General features: G+C 37.1%; 2 protein-coding genes across 7 annotated transcripts in view; one reads left to right on the forward strand and one right to left on the reverse strand.

The window, feature by feature from the left end:
- Nucleotides 1-236: 236 nt before the first annotated feature.
- Nucleotides 237-3,118, reverse strand: RPA3 (replication protein A3). The gene is made up of 4 exons (XM_016133676.2): nt 2,913-3,118; nt 1,733-1,807; nt 1,078-1,186; nt 237-562 (listed from the first exon to the last, which is right to left on the reverse strand). Exons 1-4 carry the CDS (start codon nt 3,009-3,011, stop codon nt 480-482), a joined length of 366 nt encoding a protein of 121 aa, XP_015989162.1. The 5' UTR covers nt 3,012-3,118; the 3' UTR covers nt 237-479.
- Nucleotides 3,119-3,238: 120 nt separating this feature from the next.
- Nucleotides 3,239-21,576, forward strand: part of UMAD1 (UBAP1-MVB12-associated (UMA) domain containing 1) — a 198,192-nt gene continuing 179,854 nt past the window's right edge. Inside the window, exons 1-3 of one of the 6 annotated variants that reach the window (XM_036231078.1) lie at nt 3,239-3,415; nt 13,077-13,108; nt 15,583-15,642. The gene's annotated coding sequence lies outside the window, so the exon portion shown is untranslated. Of the gene's footprint in view, nt 3,416-13,076; nt 13,158-15,582; nt 15,643-21,576 lie in introns of all 6 variants that reach the window. The other 5 variants (XM_036231080.1, XM_036231079.1, XM_036231076.1 and 2 more) reach the window with 5 other exon arrangements.

Below are 21,576 nucleotides of genomic sequence, written 5' to 3' on the forward strand. Positions count from 1 at the left end.
TGCAAATTATAGAAGATGTAGGATTGTTTGCTCTTTTAGTAAATCAAAATCATTTTTTCATAGTGTGTCAAGGAAATAACATGGTGTAGTTCATGAGGTAGCAAGTAAATTAACACAGTTGGCCTGGGATTTCATTTGCTAGGTCTAAGTTCTGACCTTACAGCTATGCTATGAAATTCCAAGTTTGAGCTTTAATACCTGAGTAAACTAAAAAGAATGAAATGACCAATAATATGTACCATTTAAACTTTTATTAAAACAGAAAACTAAACTCAGACTATTGCTCTTGCATCTGTTCTGACCATATTCCAGAGAAGTGTTTCTTTATGAGGATGCAGGTGAGGACTGTCAACATACCAATTCCATCAAAAATAGTATACTGGAATATCTAATAAAGTTAGGTAAAAGAGAACTAATAATTTCTCCCTCAAATATCAGGGGCCTTAACAGTCTTCAATGCAGTTGATTTGCAATCAGGATCAATCATTTTGTACAACTCCCCAAGGAAAAAACTGAGGGAACTCATGGATAATTTTCACAGCTTCATTGTAAAGTCCAAGATCTGAAAGACATATTTTAGCAAACATTTAATCTACAGTGGAAAGTTGTAACACCAATTATTATCTGAAAGATTTCTACCTCTTTCCCTTTTAGAAGTCAACTTATTTTCACAAACCATCTTCTAAAATTGAGACATTGATCATATTTATTTAACTGTGGCTCCAAAAAAGAAAAGACTTAGAGGTGCAGGAGACCATCTATCATACAGGCACTGTTCCTGCCTGGTTGTGTTCAGGTGCTATGCATTATTTGAGGCCTTTAATCCAGACATTAAAACAAAAAAGATGAACATTTTTGTTCTATTTAAAAAATTTCTCTTTCCACAAATATTAATCTCTACTGAATTTCCTACGTATATGCGCACTACTTAGAAGCAGGCCAAAATGTCCTCCCATTTTCCTTTGGGATCAGAACATTCTATAGAATTTGAAAATATAGCAGGACTGAGACTTAAGACCTAAGACATAATAAAACTGTTTTCTTCCTAAATATATAAAACTAGACTGCTTTATTTACCAAAAGGATGGTTATCTTCTTTAAACTGGACATAAGAAGTACACATAATGGTTGCCTTGGCTGTTACTTTTCCAACTATTTCCATGACTCCAGAGATTTCTTCATCGAGCTAACACAAAGAACAAAATGTTAACTTCACACTATCACATTTTCAGTTGATAATTAACTTGAAAAATTGGTATAGTCTACTAATCTTTCCTTTCATGTAACAAAGTAATTTAAAAATTTACCAATGCATAAACTTAATTGCAGCTTAAAAAAAGAAGTTTGAACACTTATGGTCAGCATGTCACATGTCCTGTTATTTTAGTATAGGTCCAAAGATACAGTTAAAATTTAAGTTGGAAACAAAACCATTTAAAGATACTGAGGATGTCTAGAATTTGTGCAAGGAGTAATCTGTTTAAAAAGACTCATTGAAAAGAACCCAGTAGCTAAGGAATGTAATAAAAAATCATGGAGCCCCTGAAAATCCTTTGTTAGACATGTTAAGGGACATAAATGTGAGAAGAGGACAAAAATTTAATTTTAGAACCAGGGAAGTTTTATAAGCTGGTCCTTTATACAACCACTCCAGGAATCAGAAATATCAGCAACAAATCAAAACAAGATGTAGAATTAACTATACTATACATGAATTAATACTTAAACATACAGGTTCCATCAACTCAATGGTTCCACTTTTTCCTTCTCCATCTGAAAGGATAAACATTTTTCCACTGGGATGAATCTAAAAGAGAAACAGGATTTAAAAATCTCACATAACAAAACTTAAATCTCATTAAAGTAAAAATATAAGTTTGACACAAGATTTGCATACTGACTCAAAGTTAGTACATATGTACAAAGCAATTATTTTTGAACAGTTCATTTGGTTCAAATTATAATCTTGTTACTTTATCTGGTCAAACTACGTCTAGTTTAATTTCAATTTCAGATAAACAATACTTTAGTACAAATATGACTTGTATTTTTATTTGCTAAATCTGGCAACGCTATGCTAAGAAAAGATCCCTGGGGTCCATACCACCTAAAAGTGAGATCTACTGGTACCTATGCTTTAAATAGTACATTAGCCCTCTTAGGTATGTTTCAAAAACTGGGCATGATGAAACAAAGAGAGAACGGTTCTACTGTGAGACAGCTGCAGAATGCAGCCAGTTAACTTTGTAACTTGCTGTGGCCTAGCCACTGCTATCCAGTTTCCCTGCCTGTGGAGTCGGAACAAAACACCCGTTGCACCAAGAGGATGTAGGGCCAAAATGAACTACTAAACCTTTGACATTGGTTTTCACTCTCAGCTTTCTCAGTTCACTGACTCCGAGGCTTTGGGCCTATTTCTCACCAGTAGAACGAAGGGGCTGCAATCAAACACTGGGGCAAGATAATAGACTGCTATGGAATCTGAGAGGAACAATCAAGGAATGTTTTACGGAGAGGTAACTTAAACGAGAAAACGAGGTTTGAGAAGAACGGCAGAAGGAAACAAAACGAGACTACCAGTTAAGCATGGCTAATGTAAAATATCAGAAGGCAGTGTGGGGGCCATGTCCATAATTTCTTTTATAGAAACACAAACAGAACGGGGGACACTAGAATTTAGAACGGAGTATTCGAAAACATTGTTATTCCGCGTCAAAATCGGGTTGCGGTAGCTAAAAAGGGTGCAAAGTCCCCTTGTGCAAAATAAAGCAAAATAGAGCGCAGTGATACTCTAAGGCTTTCTGTCTTCCTTTAACTTTCCGTTACCCACCGTGAGACCACCACTCTGGAGGTCACGGGGTCTCTCTCTCCCCAACTATGGACCGGGGAACCGGGGTGTTGAGCACGCGCACCTTTTCCAGCTTCCCTACGAAGCAGACTGGCCGGTCGATGAACTGAGTCAGCATGCTGGCGTTGACACGCGACTTGGGCAAATCCATTACGTCCACCATGATTGCGAAGCAAGATACGTAGACGGCGGCAAACAAGTCGAAAAATGAACTGAGCGGCCCGCGGACGTCTACGGATGGATTTCCCTGGAACCAATCGGCGGAGACCAGCACTCTTGCTCCGCCAATCAAACGCGCTGAAATCTCGATCGAAATCTCGTTGTCTGCGTAAGAGAACGAGAGAGGGGGGATGCGTCCGGAAGTGGGGATCTGCTGCTTAGTGACGCGCGGCGTCCCGGAAGTTGCTCTGGTCTCCTGCGGAATGGAAAGTGGAGGCGGGGCTTGGATTGGGCGGGGCCTGAGGCCCCCTATCTAGGTCTCGGGCCTCCCCGCAGCGGTTTGACCCCGGAAGCAGGGTTGTTAAGCTCTAGGGCGGATGCGGCGGGGGACTGCGGCACCAGGCTCAGGTACCTCTTCTGGTGGGGAGGCACTGCAGCCTTTTTCTTTCCTCTTCTCTCCACTGACGGATGCGGGAGAGAGTGCCCGCTGCGGCTTTCTTGGTGCTGTGCACCAGCTGTTCACATTTCTCAGCCTCCCCCTCTTCCAGATTCTCCGTGGGAAGCGCATGCTTCTTGCTGAATGAAATCTAGGGATGGTGTGTTTTGACACCTGCTCTTCTGGAGACGGGAAGTGGGTTCGCCAGCGATCTTCACCGCCTTTGTCAGGCTCCTAGTGCTCGGTGGCAGAGGGTTGATTTACTGCTCAAGCTGCGTCACTCACCCATGTCATTTTCCCCACCTACAAAGCAGAGGGATTAACCCGATTACCTCTGCGACCCTTTTTAGCCCTGACAATCCAGCCACACCGCGGAGATGCGGGTTTTATTACCTCCTTTGTGTTAGTAACACATTGAAGCATTTGAGAATCGGTGGTGGGGGCGGGGGGGAAGGACCACGGGGTTAGGGTAAGGGACGAATTTAAATCGCCGTTAGATCCTGAGCAGGTGCGCTTCTCCCTGAGACATAGTTTCCCATTCGCAAAATGAGGGGGTTAGATAACTTAATGTTTTGCAAGATCCCAAATAACTTTTGTCCATATGATTCACGGACTCTTTGTAACTCCCTAGCAATCTTTCCCCCACTGTCCTCCACACCCGGGACTCTGGAGGGGAGATCTGGAGTTGTGGAAGATAACCTGTTTCAGGAAATTGGGGCGGAGGGTGGCAGGGTTCTCATAACTGTCACTGGCTCATGTGGGTCTTGATGTTTAGGGTTTCATCTCCCAGAATGAGTGCTCATAAATATACGTGCTAGTGGTGATGCAGAAATTGGAAAATACATTTTATTGGGATATTATTATATTGAAATAAGTTTGTCTAAAGTCACCTAGTTGTCACTGTTCAAATTCAGGTACCTCTGCCTTAAGCAAATAAGATCCTTTTGAGATTTCATGTGGCAATTTAAAATGGAAATCTGATGCACCATAATTAAATGATAGCCTCCCTCAGTGTTTACCTAGCATTTAACAATTTTGTTATAATGTTGCGGTCTTAAAGGACTTTATTAACAGATGCAGGGTACATGTCAGTTGGTGTATAAAAAGGCGGTGGATGTATTGGGGCAAGTCTATACAATCTATGTTATATTTCTGGGCAAAGCCTGTACAGGATTTTGCACTTTAGCGTCGCTTTGGTACACAAATTGATGCACGTTATATAGGGTAGGGGATGTATGAATATCTTTAATAGCAGTTTTTTAGAGAACAATACTGAAAGTATCAGACGTTTATATCATTGTTTTATTGAAGTTAAAAGACCACTTTTATGTACCAACGGAATTTTTTTTTTTTTTTAAACAGGGAGCTGAGCAAGAAGATCATTTAAAACAGCTTTTTGGATATTTTTTGAGTCACCTAAATTTTATTACATAATATGTAGTGCACAGAGAAGAGTATATATACCTTATATGTATACAGTACTCTTCACAGAGATTAAATGAACCCATATGGCCCTCTCATTCATTTTAAGGAATGTAACTTTACCTGTTAGTAGTTTGTATTTCCTTAAGTCTTCCCTACCAGCCAGAAATAAACTTTTGAAATTTGCACTCTAAGCTTTTCTATATACTTTCATTTCACATGTAGGCATTCCTAAATGGTATGTTGTTCAATTTTGCCAATTCAACCTTTATATAAATGGAATCATACCATATATATCTCTGACTCGTTTATTTTGTTTTGAGATTAATCCATGTTGACACATGTAGGTGGAGCTCATTCTTTTTACTCTGCTATTTCCCTGTTACTGACTGACATTTTGATTTTTGCAGTTCTTTTGTATTGTGTACAGGGCTTCTATGATATTTTTGTACCTATTTGTTGGTGCAAATGTGCAAAGGTTTATAAGTAGAATTGCTGGAGTATAGGGTGTACATCTTCAGTTTACTAGTAAAACCAGGTTTCCCCCCAAGTACTGTTACCAATTTATTCTCTTAACAGAAGTGTAGGAGAGTTCCAGTTGATGCACGTTTTTGGCAACTCTTAAAAGTTTTTTTTCCTCCCTAATCTGATGGATGTGAAATAGTTTCTTGTGGTCATAATTTGCTTCCTGTGATTACTAATAAGGTTGAACAACTTTTCAAATATTTATTGACTATTTGTGTTAACCATTTTTTGTTTATTTTCCTTGCTAATTTTTCTTACTGATTTTTGAGAGCATTTTGTATTAGTGTGGATAGTAATGCTACATTTTTTAGTTTGGGACCTATTTTTCTATTTTTTCTTCTCATCTTTCCTATTTTTCTTTCATTGGACAGAACTACTTTTAATATAGTTCAAATATTTTCCCCTTAAGTTTAATATATTTGAAAAGTCAATTTAAAAAATATTTAAGGTTTTTTTTTTATCAAGCTCCTAAAGATAGTCTGTATTAAAATTTTTAAAAATAATCTTGTTTTCCATATTTAAAAATATTCCACCATTTGGAATTGAGTTTTTATGTGTGTTGTCAGGTAGGTATCCAATTTCTTTGTTTTGTTTTTATTGCAATGGTCCCAGCCTTATTTATTGACTATTTGATCATTTGTCACTGACTTTAAGTTAATGTATATATGTGGGTCCATTCTTAGACTCTCGGTTCTGTTCCATTAGTCCATTTTTCTGTCTCTGCACTAAAACCCACTTTGTTGAATACTGTGGCCTTATAACTTTTGATGTCTGGGGGCAAGTCCTTATACTTCACTGTGTTCTTTGGTAATGTCATAGTTATTCCTGGCTCTTTGCTTCTCTGTATGAAATTTAGCTTGTCAAGTTTCACAAAAAACTGTGTTGGGATTTGATCACAATCGCTTGGGTAACATCTCAACCACTCCTACTATTCTTGAGCTATTCTGGTCCTCTTAAAATCTTTCCAAATGATTCATAATTTTCTACATTAAAGTTTTGACTTTTAGATTAGATTTATTCCTATGTGCCTTGTTTTCGTTGCTAATTATAAATGGTATTTTTTTAAATGAAAGATTTTTAACCAATTGTTGCTGGTATATGGACATGCATTTGACTTTTTTTCTGGCTGTCCTGGTAAACTCTCATTTCTTGTAATTTTCTATAAGATTAATTTGGGTTTTCTGTTCGTATGTGAATAATTATGGTTTTGTTTTTTAACAGTGTTTTCATATTTTATTTTTCCTGCCTTTGCCCATGTTAGAGCTTGCAGTACCATTTTGAATAGAAATGGTGTTTCAGTTAAGATGGGATTTGACTGCATAAGTAAAAATATCATAAATACACACAGGCTTTGTTTCACATTCAAAGAAGTCCAGAGATGTGCAACTCAGCATGCAACCGTGTGGTAGAGTCCCTCAGAAATCAGGGACTCAGGTTCATTCTGTTTTGCTTCTCCTTTTCCTCTATTTTCAGTATCTTGTTTCATCCTTAAGGTCACCTCACAGGCCAGGATAGGTGCTGGAGCATCAGCCATTTAGTCCCCATTTCAGAAAGCAGAGAAATGGGCAGGCAAAAAAGTGTGCCTTCATGGGACTTAGCTCCCTTTAAGGGGCCTTCCTGGAAGTGCTTTACAACTTAAGGGTGTTCTTATTAGGTGAAGGACTGTCCCTTCTATTCCCAGTTTGAGAAGAGTTTTAATTGGTAATGGAATTTAATCAAATGGTTTTTTTTTCTTAATTGAGATGATTGAAATTAATAATATTTTCCAGTATTGAGCTACACTTGCATCTTGGAAGAAACAGAACTTGATTGTGATACATTATCTTTTATTATATATTCCCGGATCCGATTTGCTGTTGTTTTGTTTGGGATTTTGCATCCATGTTCATGAATGTGATTGGCGTGCGGTTTTTCTTTTTTTGTATAGTATTTGTCAGATTCTGGTATTATCAGGGTTATACTAGTCTCATGAAATGAGTTGTGGAGTGGTTCCTCTGTTCTCTAGGATTCTGTGTAAAATTGAAATGATCTGTTTGTTGATTGTTTGGTAGATCTCACCTGTAAAACATTCTGGGTCTGGTATACAGGCATACCATGTTTTATTGCACTTAGCTTTATAGCACTTCATAGGTGTTGTGTTTTTTACAAACTGAGGGCAAGACTTTCCTCTAGCAAAAAAGATTATTACTTGCTTTATTGTGATACTTGCTTTATTCCAATGGTCTGGAACTGCACGCTCAATATCTCTGAGATATGTCTAAGTTACATGTATCTGCTTTAGTTTTCATAAGTAGTCATCGTCATTTCTAAATATTTTCTCATTTCCAATATATTTATTCATGGAATCATGGGTCGTTTTTGTTTCCAAATGTATAGTTTTGCTTATTAAAGTTATTTCGTTGTGTGGTTAATTTCGAACATAATTGCATTATCAGATGGTATGGCCTGATACTACTTTGAAAGTACATGAGACTTGCTTTAAGGCTTATCAAGTACATTTTTTTGGGCAATTTTTGTAGATGTTTCATGTATGCTTGGGAAAAAAATTGTATTTTCCAGTTGTTGGATCAAGCTTGTTAAGTGCAGTGTTTAGCACTTCTTTTGACTTTACTTATTATTTATTTTTACATCTCAACCATTTTTTTTTTCTGGTGGTATTTCCCTTCTTTTTGAGATAGCTTCTGTAGAATTTCTTATAGTGAGAATCTTTGGTAGTAAACTATATCAATTTGTGTTTTTCCGAATATGTTTATTTCAGCCTTTTTCTTTATATGGTATAAAATTTTAAATGGACAGTTAACTTCTCCCAAAACTACTTCGATATTATTTTATTCTTATAATATTTACTTTTATTTTAAATTGTGGTTCATTGTAATTTTTCATTTCTCTTTATCTGCTTGATCCTTAATTTGTGTTCTGTAATTCTACTGGATTTCTCTTAGTTTGCTGGTGAATATGTTGTGCATTGTGAATCTGATAATTCTTATCTTTATCAGTACTGACATTTTCAACCATTATCCATTCAGATATTGCGTCTGATAAGAGAAAAATTCTTGGATGTCCTAAATTAAATCATAGCAGGCTACAGGGTGCTGGGAAGAGAGGAAAAAGGTTAACTAGTTAACAGCCTAGGGCCAAAACCACCAAAAGACTGCTCATGTTCCTGACTGTGTGTTGAAACTTTGAATCAACTTCCAGGCACCTGTTTCAGTTCTTACCTAGAAGGAATAGCCAACCACCAAGCACCTGAGAATACTGCTTATGCAGGAACTTTCCAGATTGTTGCATACAACCAATCTAGAAGCATCATATTTTTCTTCCTTATAGACTATTCGTCTCTCCCAGAACTTTCCCTTCTTCACCTTTTCCGCACTCACTATGAATGATTTCAAAACAACTTAACATCTTTCTTTCCCAAACCCATTGTATGAAAGAGCCCCTGCAATCCAGGATGGTGGGAATGTTTGTTTTCTCCACCTAGCTAGGCTGCTGGAGGTTTAGACTGCATGCCGCAGGACCTGATCCTCTTCCAGCTAGCATATGGCTCAATAAACCCTATCTTTCAGAAAAGCTTTGGCTTTGAAGGTTGTTTATTTTTTTAAACACCTCTCTCCTATTCTCTAACTCCTTCTGGAATTCCAAAGAGAAGTAAGAAGGACTTCATGCTCTTGATTTTTGTTTTATAATTCAGTGTTTTTGATTCTTTGTACTGAATTCTAGATAATTTATGTCATCCAGTTTACCAGTTCTTTATGCAGTTGTGACTCATTTGCTCTGTCTAATTTCAATTCTATTTCTAGTTTGTTTCTAGAAGTTCTGTTTGGTTCTTTTTTACAAATCAGTAGTATTATTGATATGTTTTTTGTCATAGTTTCAGGTCTCCCTTTATTTTGTCATATGTTACAGAATATAAAGTAAGTCTGTTTGTGTTCTAGTGTTGACATCCTAGTCTTTATGGGTCTGATCTGTGCTGTTTTTTTTTTTTATTTTGCTGACTCTTCCTTATTGTAGCTTGTTTCTTCATTTGTATAGTAAGCTTTGATTTTGAATTCATGTTTCTTGGAATTTTTTTGTTGATTTCTCTGACGTTTAGTCTGAGAGTATGTTTTTCTAGAGAAAATTTGTGTTTTCTTCTAACCAAGATGTTAGGGCTCCAGACTTTGTCCTTATTCCCTGTGGGATGTAGATCGTTAAAACACAGGCTTTTAGCCATTGGAAATCAGCAGTGGCCACTGGGAAAATGTTAGCTCTAGTACTTGCATATATCCTTGTGGATTTGAAGGTTTTTAACCTTTCTGGCTTCTATAGAATTCTTTTCTTCTCTTATTGGCTTATCCATGCATAAAAAAAGACATTTGTATTTAAAATAGTAGCACAGATGCTCCTTTAGAGAAGCAGTGTGGGGATTTTGTTAGGTGTTGAAGATAACGAGGTCTGGCAAAGATGTATGGTAGGGTAGTGGCAAGAATTAAGGAAAAAGCTAAGTAAAGATCGGAACTTGGAATATCTTCCTCATGTCTTACCAAAGAGTGCAGCTTAATATGATGCTGGAGGACAGCATTGGATAGGGAGGGAAATGATCAGTTTGACATTTTAGGTTAAGCATTTGGGTTCTGGATAAAGCATGACTCAGAGTATCCTCATCAAGGTGCTTTTGGTACAAGTTACGTGACCACTTCAAACCAGCTTAAACCTTATTTTGATTGTGGTAAAATATACAGAACATGAAGTTTGCCTTTTTAACCAGCTCAGTGGCGTTAGGTACACTCATATGGTTATGCCACCATCATTACTATTCGTCTCCAGAACTTTGTTGCCATGTCATAATCTGTACCTCTGTATCTATTAAACCATCTATGAATTTGACTACCTTATGTACCTCATAAGTAGAATCATACACTATTTCTCGCTTTGTGTCTGGCTTATTTCACTTAGTATTATGTCTTAAAGGCTTTTTCCATGTTGTAGCATACATCAGAATTTCATTCCTTTTTAATGTGGCATAATACTCCCTTGTATGTATTATACCACATTTTATTTATCCATTCTTCCATTGACATACATTTGGGTTGTTTCCACCTTCCAGCTTAAACTTCTAAGTCATAAGGAAACTGATTAGGATCATTTTGGGTAAGCTTGACTAGCCTAAGGTTTATTGAGCTCACAAGAGACTGGAGCCATGCACAGCAAAAGCCTTCAGAATCCAAAGCTGTATTTTGCCTTTTTTTGAGACCATTTTCTCTCCAGCCAAGCATCTGTTACTTCATTTTTTACTCATACCTATATGGCTGTTTCAGGCTTTGTGACCAGCTCTTGGGAGAATCTAATTTGCCAGCTCTAGTCACTTGACCATATGTCTTCCAAACAGCTATGGTATGGAAGGGAACTTGGGGAGGATTGGAAACAAACATGGCTTCTAGGAGTCCACTGTGTTGGAAAGATACCTAAGGTGGTTGCAGTAATTCATACTGGAGATTCTGGTAAGATGAACTCAAGTACTAGTGGCAATATGAATGGAGAAAAACCAAAAGTTCATGCGATATCATGAGTTGTAGGACTTAGTGATTTGTGGATTGGAGGTGAAAGGGAGAGGATTAAGGTAACACTTTTGATTCTGTCTCTGGTGGCTGTTTGTACCATCACGCTTTTTTTTTTCTAAGATGGAGAATAGAGTAGGGACACATATACTGACCAGGAAGATAACTTGGGCTTGGACATTGAGACAGTGTGGCACAGAGTGAAGAACATAGACTTTGGAATAGATAGCCTGCGTCAAATCCTAATGCTTTCACATAAGGGACTTTTAGATAAATTATCTTTTCACAGTTGCAATTTATGCATCAACATGGGAGACAATAAAGCTTCATATGGTTGTTGTAAGCATTAAGTAAGACTATGTAAAGCACTGTGCACAGTGCCTTGTTACACTGTGCACTTAAGTAATAAATTGTAACTTGTAACTGCTATTAGCATGACCACATTGTTCTTAAGTGTCTGTTGGATGTCTTAGTGATGATGAATAGTGAGGCAGTGAAGGGGGAAGAAAACCCCAGGGTGCTTCCCCAGAAGGAAGGAAGTGTGTGGGCTTGTCTGAGAGTGGAGGTCCTCAATCCACCTGGGTTTTCCAGCTCTGCTCAGAAGCTTGCATGTAAGAGATTGTGTTTCCTTATAACGATTCGAGTATTACCAAGATGTTTTCTCTACAATTTCTTGTGCAAAATTATCATCAGAGAGATATTCTTCCTGTTCGTCTTTGGGTCCATATTTTCCCTTTTTAATGTTGATCTTAGTCTGGTGATCTCTTATTAAAGGAGAGACTGGGTGGGTGAGATTACCTTACCCACTTCTTGTTTCCATGTCTAGTCCTGGAAGATGTGGGCGCACATGTTCTTGAGCTAGTTCAGTTCCCACTGGCGAAGCAGAACTCCTTTGTGTGGGTCTGCTGGGCTAAGACTGAGTGGCTCAGACTATTGAGGTCTCTGGATGAGTTAGAGATGAGGAGCTGTTTGTAGTTCTTCAAACATGAAGACCTCCTTCTTGTGTTCTGTTCGTGGAGTTTTTTTTTTTTTTTTTTTTGGTCTGGGACCCCCTTTTACAAAGTCTGTGTTGGCCACAATGGTTACAAACCATTCGTATCACTCCTCCCTGTTGCTTGCCCAGGCCAAAAGCTATAGTTTCTGAATGGAGGTGGAAGAACTCCTGGAGGTGGGGGTGGGGGTGGGAGGGAGAGGGGAGGGAATCTAATTCTGCCAGATTTTGGAATGCATTTCCATGAAGTGGATATCTGGCAGCCTATTTTTTTCCTGGTAGATACAGCTCTTGTATTTTAGAATTAAGTTTAGTAAATGGGAATAGATGAATGGGAATGGATGCTTTTCCCGTCCTATTAGTTTGCTTCTTTATTTGCTTATTTTTTCATTTATTCCTTGGATAGACTATGCAGCATGTGGCAGAGAGTAAAGTAATGAACTCTTAGTTGTACTTCTTGATCTGTCTCCATGGATTGTACAGTTCATGGAATGTTGACTCAGACTTTGGCATATGGTTTAGAGTTAGTGCCAGTTTTTGTCTTGTGTGTTTTTATATGCATTTTTATGAAAAATTGGGAGGAGGTAAACAGTCAGCTTTTGTGTTTACTCAGGAGTCTAAAGCAAGTTTTCAGACAGATAGCAATACTTTGTGACTGCTCTGTGAGCACCGTGTTAGCCACTTGCATGGCTGGTGCTGGTTTAGTACAGGACTCATCACTGTGCTCTCTGCCCACAGCACTGGGAGGTGGTAGAGAAGCAGGCCTAGGGGCAGCAAGTGGCGGTGGTGGGGGCGTTGTTCCCTGAATTGGCGAAAGTGCCTTGTCTGATTTTATTTCTCTAGGGCCTAGCACTGGGCCTGGCCGGTATTTGGCCTTCAAAACATGTTGGTTGACTCCATTACAAGTGAATAAATGAAGAAATGAATAAAAAATTTAGTTTGTTTTTATTTGGGGAGGAAGTAAAAATTTGCGATGTTGTAGTTAGGTTATATTGAAAGTCAATGATACAGATTTTTAGTGGGCAGTTTTGGAAGTGAGTCTTTTTGGAAGTTGAATGTGATGGATTCTGTTGTGTTAAATGAATTTAAGTGAGCAAATAGAACGATTTTAAACACCCACACTGAATAACGTTTTATTTTTTTCTTTATTCATTCTAGGTTTTCCTGTGCTATAGAGAATTGTAAAGAAGGTATGACCTTACATCGGATGTCTTCCTTCTCGCTTAGGACATTATTTAAGTGTGTTTACTTATTTGTTTTATGTGAAGAGATGCTTTTTGTTAGAATTGTCAGGAGTCATTTTTTTTCATTTTAGAGTTGCAACATTGAATGTAGTGCATAGAAATTAGTATTATGTTGATAGGTTCAGTGTAATTTAAGTAAAAACCAATTGTTTTTGGGTAACAGTTATGTAGAATTATGTAACTTCTTTAAAACAAAAAATCTATCATTGTATCATTAATTCAGAAGAGTCAGGATAAAACGAAAAGTCTCTGTATATTATGTTTTTGGTCAGTGAATAAAACCCAAATGATATAAATTATAAGTACAGTTTGTTTATAAGCTCCCAGAAGGTAGCAACTTTATCTTCTAAATTTCCATATCTCCCCACACTATTTAGAAAAAAAAAAAAAACAAAAAACTATGGTTTTTACATGTACTGCATTAAAAAGAAGGAATTTTTAAAAATAAAATCTTTTTAAGTTAAGGTGTCTTCTGACTAGTGCATCATATACTAGGTTATCACAGTAGGTTATAACAAAGGATTACCTGGACCAAAATGCTAAGAATAAAGAGACTGAGAAACAGAGTCTAATGTGATGATAGATTCCCACTACCCCCGCCCCCACCCCATTAGCAGAATTGGAGGTGACTTTACTATATACTGTTCTGTTTTTCTTTTTATGAATAAGGGACAGTAGAGGAAAAAAGAAGTCAGTTCTTATCACTGCTGGGCTATCATTCTTGATTCTGAAAGTAATAGGGTAGTTAATTAAAAAGAAAACAAACCAACAAAAATCCCCAAATCTAACAACATCAGCAACAACAACAAAACTACATGCAACTTCCCCGATGATTCTAATGGAGACTTTGTGGGTCATAATTATTTACAGAGTAATGGAGGAGAGTAAAATTTTTCTTAGGTTTCTTTTACCTTAGTGAGACCATCGAATGATGGAAATCTAGATCTTGCACGCTAGTGATGAATAGCTCCCATTTGAGATTATAAAATGAAGTCTCTGTGCTACTCTCCTGGGCACATAAAGCCAACTGTTAAAATTTATCAGGTTGTGGTGATAAACTAGAACCGCACCCACCCCCCCCCAACCTCAGTATTCTTTTAACCTAGGATTTCCTATATTGTGTTTAAGAATTTCATGTTTGAATCCTAAGTGTCCTATTTATGAAAAGCTTTCCCTGCCTTTAATTTCATATGAAGTAAAATAGGAAAGGATTTAACTATGTAAGATCAAGAAAAAAATATCCCAGCATGGCCCTTGTTGAAATCTACACTGTGAAGGTCTTGGGAACTCCTCTGCACTCTTCCAGAAGAATCCTTCCTTGCCTGATGCTTTATAATCATAAACTTAGCTGAACACCTTCCGACTGTCTAAGCATTTTAGATGTTCTGTTTTGGCTAGAAATAATATGTATTTAATTCCTCAATTTGCTAAAGGCAACTGTATAGTCATTTTAGGGAAGTGAGTTTTATTAAATCACATAAGTTCAATTTTTAATGGATGTTATATATATGCATTATGTTACTTTCCAGTTAGGTGAGAACTGAAGGGTTAGGAGTGTGAAATTAGAAAACAGGCTCTCTTAAAAATGCCACCACCACTTTGTGTTCATCTGTGTTTGTAGGAAAAGCTACACTGGTGTGTTGTAAGAGCATCTCTAAGCTACCCCAGACCAGTGGAAATGGAACAGAGTAAGAGTTCAAGGAGAAGAAAGAACAATGTAAAATTTCTGACTGTTAGAAAAGAACTTGTTCATATATTTTTTTTAAATGGTCGAAGGCGGATATGAAAATGTTATGGTGGTTAGATTCCGTTGAATAAATGTAAAAGAATGATATAACGGTTTTCTTTCAACATATATTTATAATATGTTAGATATACACCTTTTATAAATTTTAGTGGAAAGTTTGAGATATCAGCATAAAAAGGGCAAGAGGGTATATAATATTTCAAAATTATTTTAGGGAGTATGTGAGCACCAAAGTACAATTAATGGCTTTGAAACTTTTTAGCCTGCAACCCAAACTAAGAAATATATTGCATATCATGACCTAGCACATGCACTCATAAAAAAGTTTATAAAACATTATTTGTCATATATGATGCTCCTTGATAATCTTTTTGCTTCCCTTCCTGTCTCCTCCTCCGCCCATTTCATTCTATTAAAAATCTGGTCATGACCTACTAAATTGAGTTTACTTCTACTAAAGAGTTGGGACCTACAGATTGAAAAACAGCTATAGATCCAAGATTAAGTTCTTTGTTTATTTTTTTCCTGGGTACTTTTTTTTTTTTTTTTTGGTGGGGAAGGGGGTCATCTGAGCATAAATTAAGAGAGGTGGAAATAAAAGATATGTATTGTGGAGCTCATCTGCAACATCAGTATAATGCCTTTCCATGTCCCCTCGTGCTTATTCTCCCAGGTCTCTGAGGCTTTGCCCCATCACACCAACATCACAGACCTTCCAAGAAAAAAAACCTAGGTGGGATGGAAAAATGGGGACAATCTTTGAGTAACCCTGATTGGTAGTCTAAAGTGAATGGATAAATTTTAAAAGAGGATAAAATCACATACAAATATAAAATCTGTCAAAGACTTTACTCATGAATTAAGGAACTAGTAAGATGTTACAACTGGTTCAAAAGAGAACTCATAGTATCACCCAAAGTATTATTTAGAGTCAAATGAGGGAATGTCAGATTTATAAATGGATGCCAAACTGGTCGCTGTCCCAGGACGGTAATTAATGTCTACGAGATACATTTCTGTGGACAGGGATTAATTGCAGCGCTGTCAATTTTCCACTTATTGTCTCCTACAGAGTTACGACATAACGTAGTCAAAGACAAAGGTGGAACTAACCCGGATGGATACGTGAGCTAGTCAGAATATCCACTAAATTCCAAAGTCTTTCACAAGTTTTCCTTATACTGATAAGATTTAGGCTATTAAACACATTCTTATCCTAGGTCTGAAATTTGCCACCTGAAAGCCAAATCCAGTTTTTAGAGGATTTGATCAATCTGCAGAGTATTTTAAACATTTGAAATTTGTTGCTATCATCTAAAAAAGATTTTTACATAATAGTTGGGTTTCCAGTTTGTCTTGAAAAATCAAACTTGGTGACATTGGGCCCACATTCTTTATGGGACAGTTGTTAGAGCTGCCAAAAGTGCCTTCTGTTTTTTTTTTTTAATTAAAAAATATTTTTTTATTGTAAAAATATATTTAGCTTAGGAAAAAAGCAAATACTACAAAAGAGCCATAAAGTGAATAAATATAAACCAGTTGTGCATCCTGGTAACAGTAACAACTATTAGGCTTGGTGTGTATTTTTCCATAGTTTTATACAAACTTAATATACGAACTTATTCACTCACATACGCACACAAAAAATAGAACATAAAAACTTGTTTGCTCACAAACACCAAATAGATATTACTTTTATTATTAGGAAGCCTGCTAGTTTTATTAGCAAATAAATTAGAAGAACTACTAGAAAGGTTAAAATAGTATAAACAAGTACTTCAACTAAAAGGTTTGTTCTCCGAGAGGATTGGGTGGCAGTGACAGCAGCAGTTCTGAGTCCAAGGCCCATGTCGTCCCACACACAGACATTAAAGGGGAGAGACCTGACAGGCAACTTTAGAACTCCAAGCTATATTTCACAAAGGTTCTTCGATGCTTGGGGATCATCTTCATGGGGGAGAGATGCCCCAACCATGGCTTCAGCCTCACCCTGTTTTTGTTTTTGTTGTTTTACCATGAGCATAGCAAGTTAGAATATGATTTCAGGCTTTCCTAGCTCAACACCTTCAAAAACGCTTTCACTGGTTCCAAGATTAAGACTTCACAAGACTTGTTTTGGGTAAGGGCTCCCCCTCTCGGCTTCCTGGGCATCTGTCTCCATCCCTAAAGGGTCCTTTAGTCGAGGCCTGCACTCTACTTCCCTGCTGTCTCAGGCTAGGCTGGTTTCCCTCAGTTACCTGCCTGGCATCTAATTTACCACACTTGGATTCTGCAGCAGAGGTCAGTTTTTGCAGTTTTGAAATGTGAAACGATATAGTCGAGTTAAAATTTTAGTCCTGGTGTGACAGCCAAGCATAATGTTTTTGAAAATTTTGAAGAAATGGGATTATACACATCATTTTGATGATATTTAAAGGGATGTATTTTCACAGTATAATTTGAGACTTTAGAAATCATGATCTCAATTCCTGAACTTTTCTATTTTTTATTTGAAATACTATTGCTGTTTGTGATTCCAGCTATTGCTCAAATGCTAACAATTCCTGAATTCCAACTTATTCCTTTCACTGGAGCACTGAGTTTTATTTTTCTAACTGCACTTTACATATTTCCATCTGGACCAGTCACTGTTTCCTTACATCTATCTTGTTCATAATGGAATTTATTATTTTTTCTTCTCTTGAAATAAACTTCCCATTCCTTTTCTTATTCGTAATATCACTTTCTTCAGCCCCTCATGCTTGAAACTTCAGTCATCTTTTATTCTTTCCTCAGGATTTTGTAGAGTTGAGCATCACAAAGTTCTACTCCATATTTCTATACATCCCTTCTTTTTCATTCAAACGTCTCCCATCTTAATCCAGTCCGTTTTTGCTGCCTTCTAACTTCTTGACTCTATACTTTAAATCAATCTCTCCGGTGTATTATTTAAAATTATAATCTCTCTGAACCACTCCTTTCCTCAAGATCCTAGACTACACAGTAATGTTAAACAAATCCTGGTGTGTCACTCTGGATATTCTAATATTTTGATTTTTCAGCCCATTCAATAATTTTTCTCTACTTTTAGAAGAGAAGGAAGATTAAAACATTTTCAGGATTTTAATTTTTCAGCGGTGTGAGATTTACATATTTATTGGATTTGGGCACAAATATGAAGAAAAGTGTGTGTGTGTGTGTGTGTGTGTGTGTCACTGTAGCTAAGTGGCTGCTGTTTATTAATCACACATGGAAATATCAGTGTATTTGATATATTTACCTAGTAGTCTTTGAAATTGAAAGAAGGTAATCAAGTTTAGAAAAACAGGTTGCCTTAATCTTTTAATCCTTTTATCATGAGTAATATTACTTAAATAGTTAGCCTTAGAAGAATAGGACAAAAAATAGCTATGTTACTCTCCCTACCCTCCTCTCCTTCAGAGCAATGGGATCTGCTCTGCCTAGCAGTCGAGCTCGTCCTCCTGTATGCAGCCTGTGCATGCCATTAAACGTGAAGACACTGTCCTTTCATTTTTCAGTTTTGTGTGAACGCTTAGAGAAAAGAGCATTTTGTTTTTAATACAAAGATCGTATCTGTAACACAAAGTGGTTTAAAATTTGAGACAATTTTCTGAATAATTGTGAACTAAAACATTTATATGACATCTAGAATATTGTGTTAATGAATTTTAAGTACAGCTTTATTGAGGTTTTATCAACATACAATAACTCGCACATATTGAAAGTGCTCAATTTGATGAGTTTTGACATGTTTATACCCCGAAACCATCACCACAATCAAGATAATGAATGCATCCAGCACCCCCACAAGCTCACTGGTGCTCCTTGGTATTCCCTGTCTCCTCTCCTCCCTCCTCGCGCCTCCCCATTCCCCAGGCAGCCACTGATCTGCTTTCTGTCACTGTACATTAGTTTGCATTTTCTAGAAGTTCGTATAAATGGAATCATAAAGTATAAACTCTTTTTAGTCTGGTTTTTTTCACTCAGCCTAATTTTGTTGATATTTATGTGTGTCACAGCATATTTTAGGACTTCATTCCTTTTTCTTGTTGTACAGTCTTATGGATATGCCACAGTTTGTTTATCCATTTATCTGTTGTTGGACATTTGGCTTGTTTCCAGTTTGGGGCTATTACAAAAAAAGCTGTACAACATTTGTGTACAAGTATGGACATATGCTTTCGTTTTCCTTTGGTAAATACCTAGAAGGAGAAGTTCTGGGTCACATGGTAGGTATATGTTTTACGTTTTAAAGAAACTGCCACACTTATCCAGAGTGGTTGTACTATGTTACACACTTAACACCGTGTACGAGAGTTCAGTTGCTCTACATTTTTGCCACGACTTTGCATGGTGAGCCTTTTTAATTTTAAATATTTTAATAGGTATGTAGTAGTATCTTACTGAGATTTTAGTTAGCATTTGCCTATTGACAAATGATGTTGAACATCCTTGTGTGTGTGTGTGTGTTTGCCATTTACTTGTCATCTTTGGTGACATGTCTGTTCATATCTTTTGCCCAGTTTTTATTGATTTTTTTTCATTGCTGCATCTTAAGAGTTTTAAAATATATTTTATATACATGTTCTATATTAGATAGGTGAATTTCAAGTGTTTTGTTCCGGCTTGTGGCTTGGGTAGGTGAATTCTTTATTCCCCTTCTGTATCAAGGATTCTCATGTTTGAGAATTAGGAAGTATGCTGGGTTGGGTCCCAGCTCAGCCAGGCAAGAGTGTTTCTGGTAGCTGATAATGTGTTTTTAAGAATAAATTTTGGTATTTTTTTCTGTTTATAAATGTAAAATGTGCTCATTGTATGCCATTTAAAAAATACTGAAAATTGTAAATCAGGAAACGAGACTGGAATATGCCCGAGAAATTCAAGCAGAAGAAGTCCAACTGTCAAGGCTATATACACCAGAAACATGAGTGCTTGGAATTTACCATATGCTAGGCTGGGGGCAGCAGGACTATTGCAGGCCTCCTCCACTTTGGGAGTGGGGCTCTTAAATTACCCTCAGTTTTGCTAAGGAATGCCTCAGAAAATGGTAAACTGTGTTTGCAATTTGTTCCCCCTACATATTAATCAGGTGCTGCATTTGCAGAGCTCTGTCACTATCTGGCCTAAGTGCTTAATCAATCTTTATTAAATATAAAGCGAGTGAAGATCTTAAGCATAGATGATGTAGAATTTATAAATATCTTCAGAACATAGAGCTGAGCAAGACTTGGGAAAGTAGGGATTGATAAAGACAAAAATGAAAGCAATCAAATGTTTTCGACTAATATTGGGAAATATTAAAGTCCAACACAAATGTCATAAGTGTTAAGGATTCCTTTCCTCTGGTGCTTTATCGATGAAAAGCATGTAGTTTTGGTGCTAAAATGACTTGGTTTAAAATTTTACCTCTGCTATGTACTAACCCTATGAATTTGGACCAATACTTAACCTCCTTTATACTTCAATTCTTTCACTTAACACATTGTGAATAATTATGTGTGCCTGGTGGAGGGGATTGTAAATCATTGGAGATAGAGGATATGCAGAATTTTGATACAGTGACTGATACACTGTAGTCATTTCCCTTTTCCTTCCCCGTTTCCAGTCTTAGGCAGGATAACTAAATCTGGCTGATGGAGTGGTGACCTAACCATACTTCTCACTGTGAGAAGTCGCTCATAGAGCAGAGAGATCTTAGAACGGCATTTGCCAGTCCTGCCAGGATAAATTTTCCTACCATCTGTGTGTGTTTTTCAGTGATCTGAAAAAAATGTCATGAGATAAAGATAATTTGATTATAGATTTTAGTGTCTCAGGACATAGATTTTTCATGTATGGAGCAATTGCTATAAAGATCCATGGTTAGGCTGACCTGAGGTACCTAGTGGAATGAGTCATTAATGTCAACAGCAGGATCGATCATACAAGGGCATCCTGAGACTTGTAAAATTGGAACCATGTTCCCATGGGTAAACATATCGAGGGGGACCACGTAGAGGAAGGAGTTAAGGTGGTGGTCGGGTTGGCCGAATGCTGGGAGTGAGGGTGGCTGGTACTTTTGTAACAAGTTTAGAGCTGTTTCCAATGGATATTTGTAGTAAACTCGTCCTCACTCTTATTCCAAGTTCTTCCATACTGTCTCTACTGCCTTTCTTTCATTCCTGACCTGTGTCTTCCATGCCTGGAAGTTTTTGACTCTTGGAGCCTAAATTATTCCTCCTGCACTAAATGTGTCTGGAATTTTGCGATGTTCTAAACTGACAGACTATAATGTTATGCATTGCCAGTGATTCATTCTATCAACAAATTGCTGCAGGCTGTAAATTATTTAAGGTTTATGTTTTAGGTCATGAGAAACTTAAATGCCTCACTTAGTTACTTGAATTATAAATTTGGTACAAAATACTTGCATTAAAAGATATTCTTGCATTACAGCTAAGTTTGGTCTGGCTCTCAGAACAACATATCTAAAATTTGGGGATTTGAAAATGACATTTCAGAACCACTTTGATTTCCATGTTTGTTCCATTTCTGTTTAGTGGCTGGACATGAAAAGGTTTTGGAAATCCAAGTCCTTCTGTTGAAAGGCTTTTCTTTATATGTTAGAACAGGAGACACTTTTTAAAGGGCCTCTCTTTCTCTGTCCACAAAGCTTCTTGTTTATAGA

Source organism: Rousettus aegyptiacus, unplaced genomic scaffold (assembly GCF_014176215.1).
Source record: "Rousettus aegyptiacus isolate mRouAeg1 unplaced genomic scaffold, mRouAeg1.p scaffold_m13_p_13, whole genome shotgun sequence".
NCBI classification, from domain to species: Eukaryota; Metazoa; Chordata; class Mammalia; order Chiroptera; family Pteropodidae; genus Rousettus; species Rousettus aegyptiacus.

What these genes read in the sequence shown, in the direction of transcription:
- RPA3 (XM_016133676.2), bottom strand. Translation starts at nt 3,011, where the DNA reads ATGGTGGACGTAATGGATTTGCCCAAGTCGCGTGTCAACGCCAGCATG. An exon ending in TCGTAGGGAAGCTGGAAAAG is followed by an intron (nt 1,808 to 2,912) that starts GTGCGCGTGCTC and finishes TTTCTCTTTTAG; the next exon opens with ATTCATCCCAGTGGAAAAAT. An exon ending in CCATTGAGTTGATGGAACCT is followed by an intron (nt 1,187 to 1,732) that starts GTATGTTTAAGT and finishes TCTTTGTGTTAG; the next exon opens with CTCGATGAAGAAATCTCTGG.